The sequence below is a fragment of the Penaeus chinensis genome, chromosome 23, assembly GCF_019202785.1.
Source record: "Penaeus chinensis breed Huanghai No. 1 chromosome 23, ASM1920278v2, whole genome shotgun sequence".
NCBI classification, from domain to species: domain Eukaryota; kingdom Metazoa; phylum Arthropoda; class Malacostraca; order Decapoda; family Penaeidae; genus Penaeus; species Penaeus chinensis.
Window position 1 is genome coordinate 22939080 of NC_061841.1, and position 8641 is coordinate 22947720.

At 48.5% G+C, this 8641-nt stretch overlaps 1 protein-coding gene across 1 annotated transcript in view; it reads right to left on the reverse strand.

Moving 5' to 3' along the window:
• Positions 1–2127: 2127 nt before the first annotated feature.
• The window catches only part of LOC125037705, a 44429-nt gene continuing 37915 nt past the window's right edge, over positions 2128–8641 (reverse strand). The window contains exon 3 of the mRNA XM_047630896.1: positions 2128–2435. Within this exon, the coding sequence (XP_047486852.1) occupies positions 2128–2435 (308 nt within the window). The remainder of the gene's footprint in view (positions 2436–8641) is intronic.

Sequence of the window (8641 nt, forward strand, 5' to 3'; positions counted from 1 at the left end):
CCTCTCTACCATCTCTCTCTCTCTCTCTCTCTTTTCTCATCTCTCTCTCTCTCTCTCTTCTCTCTCTCTCTCTCTCTCTCTCTCCTCTCCTCCTCCTCTCTCTCTCTACGTCTCTCTCTCCCTCTCTCCTCTCTCTCTCTCATCTCTCTCACTCCTCCTCTCTCTCTCTCTCTCTCCTCTCCCTCCCTCCCTCTCTCTCCTCTCTCTCCTACTCTCTCTCACCTCTCCTCCTCTCCTCTCCCTCTCACTCTCTCTCTCTCTCTCTCTCCTCTTTCTTTGGTCTCTTGTTTCTTGTCTCTTTTCGCCAAATTCTCTCTTGCTTGTGCGTCTCACCAGTTCTCTCTTCTCGTGAATCAAAAACTTCTAGTACCTCTCCTTTCTCTTCTTTCGTTTTTTTTCTAAACTTTAAACGGCGAGGAAAAGGAAGAGAGAAGAGAATAGAGTAGAACGAGGAATGAGGATAGACGAAAGAAAAAAAAAAAAACGGAAAAGGAATGGAAAAGAAGAACCAAAGTATTGTCTAGGCAAGTGTGGCACTGGGTGGCACCCTCTACCTGCGCCTCAGCCATCGCATTGGCACCGAGCAGAGGCACCGTGTGAACGCAATTGACACAGTTGTGCCTCAATCTCCTTAATTGCATCCTCCTTGCGTCGGCTTCGTTGTGTGAGGTTTTATAACGATTCTTTACGATGTAGTTATAGTTATTATTCGCAGTATCACACGCCTGTTATAATTACACTATCAGTTGTCACCGTCATTAGCTTAGCATCGGCTATCATCAGTGTGATGGGAGCTGTCGCCCTCCCCCGTTTGATATCAGTCGTCACTGTAAGATTCACTGTCATTAGCTCGCTGTCAGCTGTTAGCATTGAGGTCCCCCGGACGCAAGTCACACCATCGCGGCGGCCCTTCGCTTGGAAGCCTCGCGCGTCTTTGGGGACGTAATCGTTGGCCTACCCGCGGGGTCGTTGGGACTGGAGCCGCCTCCTCTCTTTTCTTGTCGTTCTTTTCTCTTCTCTTTTCTTTTCTCTTCTTTTATTTTATTTTCTCTTCTTTTATTTTATCTTCTCTTCTCTTCTCTTCTCTGATCTTCTCTTCTCTCTCTCCCTCCCCCTCTCCCTCTCCCTCTCCCTCTCCTCCCTCCCTCTCCTCCCTCCCCCTCCCCCTCTCCCTCCCTCCCTCCCTCCCTCCCTCCCTCCCTCCCTCTCCCCCTCCCTCCCTCCTCTGACGTTCTTTTGAAATTCAGAGAGGGAAAATTAGGCCCCTCATTAAGGTGATTTAAATTCAGGTTTTATGAGTGTGCTGGAGGCATGTGTTCCTTGCGTGGGGGGGGGGGGGGGGGGAGAAAGGGAAGGGAGGGAAAGAGGGAGGGAGTGAGGGGGGAGGGAAAGGGATTTTCAGGTAGGTCTACTGGAGTTTATTCTTTCTCTTCATCGTCTTATTCTTCTTCATCTTCTTCTTTCTACCTTTCTTTCTCTCTTTCTTTTCTGGCGATTAACTTACCGTTGTTTTGGCTTCGCATTTGTTTTGTGTCGCTCTTTTATCAAATTATGTCCCTCTTTCTATGCATCTATCCCCCTCTCTGTCACTCGGCTTATACGTCCTCTCTCATCCATCTCTCGTTCTCTCAGTCACCCCCCCCCCCCCTCGCTTTGGTGGGCACCTGGCCGTGACGGGTGAGGCCCGAGGCGGCAAGGCTGGCCATGGAAGGAATGGGCAGGGGGAGGAGGGGGAGGAGGGGGGCGGAAGATGGGAGGAGGTGGGGAAGGAGGAGGAGGAGGTGAGAAGAGGAGATAGGAAGGAGTGGCAGAGGAATAAGAGTGGGCAGTTGGAGGAGAAGAGGGAAGAGAGGGGGAAGAGAAGTGGAGGAGGAGAAGGGAAGGTGGAAATAAGAGGGGGAGGGGGTTGGAATGGAAAGGATGGAGAGAGAAGGGAATGAAGAAGGGGCGAGGGTGAGAGGGGCAGGGGTCGTCAGACGGGGAGAAGGAACAGGAGGAAGAAGGATGAAGAGAAGACGAAGGAGAGACGGGATGACGCGAATGGGCTAAGAGGAAGAGGAAGAGAGGAAGGGCGACTAGGAGACAGCAGAGTCGCGAAACGGCCGAGAGCGCGTTCGGCAAGGATGGTCAGGCAGGGAAGGACAGGGCCGGGGTGGCAGCGCCCGGCCAGCCTCCGGGGCGGCGGGAAGGACGGCAGTCGTGCGGCGCCGTCCGGGGAGGCAGCACGTCGCCCCGCCTGGCCTCCTCCTGGCCTCCTCCCGGCCTCCGCTCGGCTTCGGCTTGGCATGCTTTTGGGCTCCTTTTGGGCTTTGTTTTGGGGGCTCCCTTGGGTTCCTTTTGGGCTTCTGTTGGGCTTTGTTCTCTTTTTTTTTTGGGGGGGGGGGGCTTTTTTGGGCTTCTCTTGGGTTCCTCTTGGGTTTCCGTTGGGCTCCTCTCTGCTCGGTTCCGAAAGGCTCCGGGGTGAGTTCGAGGATTGTTATGATGTATGTTTGTAAGTGTTGGCCTGTGCATATTTGCTTGTGATTTTTTTTTTTCTTTTTCTCTTTCTGTCTGTTTATTTAATCCCAGTCTCTCTCTCTCTCTCTCTCTCTCTCTCTCTCTCTCTCTCTCTCTCTCTCTCTCTCTCCCTCTCCCTCTCCCTCCCCCTCCCCCTCCCTCTCTCTCTCTCTCTCTCTTCTCTCCTCTCTCTCTCTCTCTCTCTCTCTCTCTCTCTCTCTCTCTCTCTCTCTCTCTCTCTCTCTCTCTCTCTCTCTCTCTCTCTCTCTCTCTCTCTCTCTCTCTCTCTCTCTCTCTCTCTCTCTCTCTCTCTCTCTCTCTCTCTCTCTCTCTCTCTCTCCCTCTCCCTCTCCCTCTCCCTCTCCCTCTCTCTCTCTCTCTCTCTCTCTCTCTCTCTCTCTCTCTCTCTCTCTCTCTCTCTCTCTCCACAAGTAATGTCAGATTTGTTTTATGTACTTTTTTATGTTTGTCAGAGAAGGAGGGAGGGGGAGGGAGGGAGAGGGAGGGAGGATGGGAGAGGGGACAAAGGAAGGGAGGGAGGGAGAGGTAGAGAGGGAGGGAGGCAGGATGGGAGACAGAAGGAGGGAGGGAGAGAGAGGGGAGAAAGGCAGGGAGAGAGGGGGTGGAGGGGGAGGGAGGGAGGAAGGGCAGGCAAGGGTTGTAATGAAGTGTTGGTATCAGTGACGTCCGCGCGGCGTGTCCGGTGTGGCAACATTGCAGTGATGTGTGTGGTAGCGTCCTGTGGTTGTTGTGGTTGGGGTCATTGGTGTGTCTGACAGCGGGGGGTGATACGATAGTGGGGAGGGGAGGGGAGGGAGGGAAGAGAGGGATGAGGCAATGGCATGCGCGAATGGAGCGAGGAGGGGGAGGGGGAGATGAAGGTAAGGGACAGGGATGGGGAGAATTAGAAGGTGAGGAAAAGGAGAAGGCGAAAGAGAGGTGGAGGGAAAGGGGAAGGGGGAGGAGAAAGGGAGGGGAAGGTGGTGTAAGGCAAATCAGAAGGGGTTATTGGTCGTTCGTTACGGCTGTTAATCGCGGATGCTATGCAGGTTGTGAGTCGCTATTATTGCAATGCTCTACGAGGAGGAGAAGCCGTCGTATTAATAGAACTAGTCGGAGTAGTAGTAGCATAGAAGTTTGAATAGTAATCAAAGTAGCAGCAGGATTTCTGCAGAATGTTCGACCCCAGCTTCAGTCAAAATCTGTGGAAGTGTATATTTCATCTCTACGCAGATTTGGCGTTCGCGTTTTTAAGAATTGAAGGCGTGTCGATTTTTCAGCTTCGAGGAAGAGAACTAAAGTGTAGACGAGGTTTTAGATGATTAAGAAAAATAATAATTGTACCTTACTCTTCCCTTAAAAGTACTCTTGGCTTTGTAAACGGTGTTATTTTTTTAATTATTTCATTGGTGATGTAAGTTATTACTTGATTCAAAATTCGGCAGGGAATCGATCATTTGACACAGTTTTATTCAAATCAGATTTTAAGAGTGTATTCATTGTATAATCATTTGATTTTTTTTTCCAAGTTAATTCAAGTTAAGAATTGTAAACTCCACTTACGGGTTTGATCTCATTAATCTAATTATTGAAGACGTGACTGCGGTTCTGCGGTCTCCCGAGGAGGCTTTCAGCGGCGGTCGAGGTTAAACGGCGGTCGGCGCGGCAGGTCGTTAGGCCGGTAGTTAGTCATCTGCTTCGTTGGTAGAGAGTTTGTGGGGGAAAGCTGGGGGGGGGGGTCTGCTGGTGGCTTTTGTTGCTGCTGTTGTTGTTGTTGTTGTTGTTGTTGTTGTTGTTGTTGTTGTTCTTTCTCTCTCTTTCTCTCTCTCTCTCTCTCTCTCTGTGTGTGTGTGTGTGTGTGTGTGTGTGTGTGTGTGTGTGTGTGTGTGTGTGTGTGTGTGTGTGTGTGTGACTTAGAGAGACAGACAGATGTGAACGAAAGAATAAAAGAACAGAGAATAGACCCAAAAGACGCAAAAATAACCTAACTAGCAACACCCAGAGAGTGATAAAAACAAAAATAATCATAAAAAAAGAAAGAAAACCAGACAGAAAGAAAAACTAGAATGAAAAGAATTCAGAAATAAAATCAAGGCTATCGATTGCATTCTGCGCTTGCGTAATTCAATCATTGCGTGCGAGGGACAGAAAGTGAGGGTTGGTTGCGTGCGAGGAGTTGCGTGCAGGGAGTCGCAGGCTGGGGTTTGCGTACGAGGAATTGCGTGCAAAAGAATTGCGCCCGGTGAGTTGCGTGCAAAGAATTGCGTGCGAGGAATTGCATGAAAGGAGTTGCGCGCGAGGAATTGCGTGCAAGGAGTTGGGTGCAAGTCAACGTGGGATTTCGTGCCTGTGTGCCTGTTATATATTTGTTTATTTATTTATTTATGGACTCTTTTCTTGGGGGGGGGGGGGGGGCTGGTGTTGTCTTACATTTGTTTTTGTTTTTTTTTCTCTTATTTATGCGTTGCAGTTATTTTCATTCGAATGTGTAATGTGGCGTGCGTGCCGATGGTGTATTGTGTGTGTTGTGTTTGTTTGTTTGGCTATAATTTTACTTGTACTCGAGGTATGGAGTTGTGATTTATTATATTTTGATAAGATTGTATATTTTTTCTTTTTCTTTCGCCTTTCCCTTCTTTCTTTTCTATTTTTCTTCTTCTCCCTTCCTTCCTTCCTTGATTCATTCACTCATTCTCTTCCTTCCTCATTTATTTACTTATTTACTTTTCTCTTCGCAAGAGAGTGGCGGGATGTTTACCTGTCGACATAATTCTCCAAGGCATTGTTAATGAACGTCAGATTTCGTGTGCTTGTTATTACGATTTCATTTTTCTTCTTCTTCTTCTTCTCCTTCTTCTTATCATCATACCTTCTTACCATCACCGTCGTTCTATGTTATTTTGCTTTCTTGATATTTGCCTCATGTTCTTTCTTCTTGTCTCGTTATACTTTCTCATTATTTTTTTTCATATTCATTATCTTTCGAGAGAGGGAATGTGCGAGGGAGAGGGAGGGAGGAGAGAGAGAGAGGAGAGAGAAGAGAGAGAAGAGAGAGAGAGAGAGAAAAGAGAGAGAGAGAGAGGAGAGAGAAAGGGAGAGAGAGAGAGAGAGAGAGAGAGAGAGAAGAGAAATATAATATATATATAAATATATATATATATATATATAATATATATATATAGAGAGAGAGAGAGAGAAGAGAGAGAGGGGGGGGGAGGGGGAGAGAGAAAGAGAGAGAAAAGAGAGAGAGAGAGAGAGAGGGGGGGGGGGGGGGGGGGGGGGGGGGGGGGAGGGGGGGGGGGAGAGGGAGAGAGAGAGAGAGAGAGGAGAGAGAGAGAGGGGAGAGGAAGAGAAGAGAGAGAGAGAGAGAGAGAGAAAAGGGGGGGAAAAGAGAGGGGGGAGAAGAAAGAGAGAGAGAGAAAGGGGGGGGGGGAAGATAAATAAAGAGAAAGAGAGAGAGAAAGAGAGAAAGGAGAGGGGGGGGGGAAGATAAAGAGAGAGAAAGAGAGAGAAAGAAAGGGAGAGAGACAGAGAGAGAAAGAGACAGAGAGAGAGAGAGAGCGAGCGAGCGAGCGAGCGAGCGAGCGAGCGAGAGCAGGAGCGACGCTTTCTCGATGAAGATGTTAACGGGGTTTGGTTTCTTATCAAAAGTATCTTAATGGTGACACGTTTTCTTGCGAGCTAAAGGGGCTGAGGAGGAGGCGGTGGGCGGCGAAGGGGGGAGGGAGGGGAGACGAGAGGATTGAGGGCTTTTAAGGAGGAGGAGGAAAGGAAGATGAAGAGGAAGAGGGGTAAAGAGGTGGGGTAGTTGAAGGGGATGAGGAGGGTGAAGAGGAAGAGATGGTGGGCGTCAAAGGGGGAGATAGGAGAGGGAAGAAGAAGAAAAGGGGGGGAAGAGGGAAGAAGAGGGGAGAGAGGAGAGGAGGGAGAGGAGGGGAAGTAGGAGGAGAGGGGAGGAGGGGGAGGAGGAGGAGGAGAGGAGGAGGAGGAGGAGGAGGAGGGGGGGGTTATCAAAACTGGAAAGACAGGTAGAGTGAAAGCTTCTTTTAAGCTTGGAATTCAAGCAGATAAAGAGGAGGAGGAGGAAGAAGGGAAGATGAGAAGAGGAAGAAGAAAACAGGGGGAGGAGAGTAAGAAGAGAGGAAGCGCAGATGATGAGCGGGGGGAAGAAAGTGATGGCGAGAAACCCGGGGGGGGGAAAAGGGGGGGGAGGAGAAGGGGGAAGGTGAAGTTAGAAGGATAAAAACGAGTGATCAGAAAAGGGTAGGATGAAAGGGACGAAGGGAAGGAGAGGAGATAAAAAAAATGAAGTGAGAATAAAAGGAAGGAAAATAGCGTCGCTAAGAAAAGGGGAAAGGCTTGCAATGGCAATCTTTTCCTGGGGGGTGCCTTTTCCTCTCCTACCCTAAAAATCTTTCCCTTTCCCCTTTTTCACTTTTTACTTCCCATCTCGATTTAACCTCTTTTCAAAAGTCTTGAAGAATTTTCCCCCGTCACTTTTTAAAAAACCTTCCCACCCCCTACCCTCTCCTCAAACCCCCCCCCCCACCATTAACCCTCCCTCCCGCCGCGTGAAAGCTATAACAAGCCCCCCAAAGTCTTACATCTAACACACCCTTACCAGAATATTCCTCAAAAGAAAAATTCGCCAAACGCCCCACTCCCTCGTCCAAAACCTAGATCTCCCGCCATAACTAATCCTCCCCCACATTAGATTCCCAGACCCTCCCGAACCCCTCCCCACCTCTTCTTTCTGCAAACGAAGTTGAAGAACGAGGGAAAACTGGGAAACGAGGCGAGGAGAGGAAAAAGAGAGCGAGATGAAATGAGACAAGGCAAGAGGAGAGGAAGTGACCCAAGAGCAGACGAGAGAGAGCGAGCTAAGGAGAATCGAACGAGAACCGAGACAGAACGAACGAGAAAGAGGAGACGAGCTTGAGACGAGCTGGGGGGAGGCGGGGCCGCGGAGAGAAAAAAAAAAACGAGGCGAAAGGTTAGAAGAGAGGACGAGACATGACAAAGCGAGATGAGGCAAGACGAGACATGATATGACATGACAGGCGCGTTGAGGCAAGAGAAAACGGGTTTTGAAAAGAGGCCCAAAAATAAAAGAGACGAGAGCGGGACGAGGCGACGGTCCCGGGGGGCCTGGAGGTGAAACCAGAAATGAAGAACGGGAAAGGGGGAGAAGAGAACCCGGGAAAAAGGGGAAAGGGAATTTTAGGGCTAAGAAGAAAATTATAATAGAAAAGGGACAAAAAGGGAAAAAGAGAAAACAAATATATTTGAGACAAAGACGATAAGTGAGAATTTGTGTTGCACGAGGTAAGAAAGAGGAAATAGAAAAGAAGGAAAAAGTGAAAAAGAAAAAAAAAATCACAGCATTTGAAAGGAGGGAAGCAGAGGAAAGCAAACGATGCCTTAAAGTGCATGCAACGGCGCCTGCGGAGAGAGGAACAAGAGCACAAACAAAATTAAGAAGAAGAAGAAGAAGAGAAGAAGATAGATTTTTCTATTTAAGGGGGGGGGGGGGGGGAGGGGGAAATAAGGGGTTAGGGGGAGATAGATACAGAGTAAGAGAGAGAGAGTGAGAGAGAGAGAGAGACAGAGACAGAGACAGAGACAGAGAACAGAGACAGAGACAGAGACAGAAAGTAAAAAAAAAGGAAAAGAGAGACAAAACCTTATTCTAAACTTGGGAAAAAAAAATCCCGAAATGTACAAAAAGAAAGGGAAAAATAATAAACACGATAAAGAGAAGAATAACCAAGAGGCAGAAACGCAGGGCGGAGATAACCCCGGGGGTGCTGCGGGGGAGGCTCTTGGGGGCGACCAAAAGATTGGACCTCTTGCGTGGGCCTCGTGGGAAGGAAACGAGGCAACAAGCAAAGAGGGAAGGCGGTCGTGTGGCGGTGTTTGGTTTAATTTGGTTGTTTGATTGTTTGTTTGTGTTGGGTTGTTGTTTTATTTTCGGTCTTGGGTCTTCTGGTCTGCAGAGAAAAAATTATCTTCTTTTTTTCTTGTTTTCTGTTTTGATTCCTTTATTTTATTCTTTTATTGCTCTCTAATCTTCATATATAATTTTCTTTACTGGGTTGTAACTACGAAAAAGGGCCCAATATCTGGCACTCTCTGGCACTCTCTG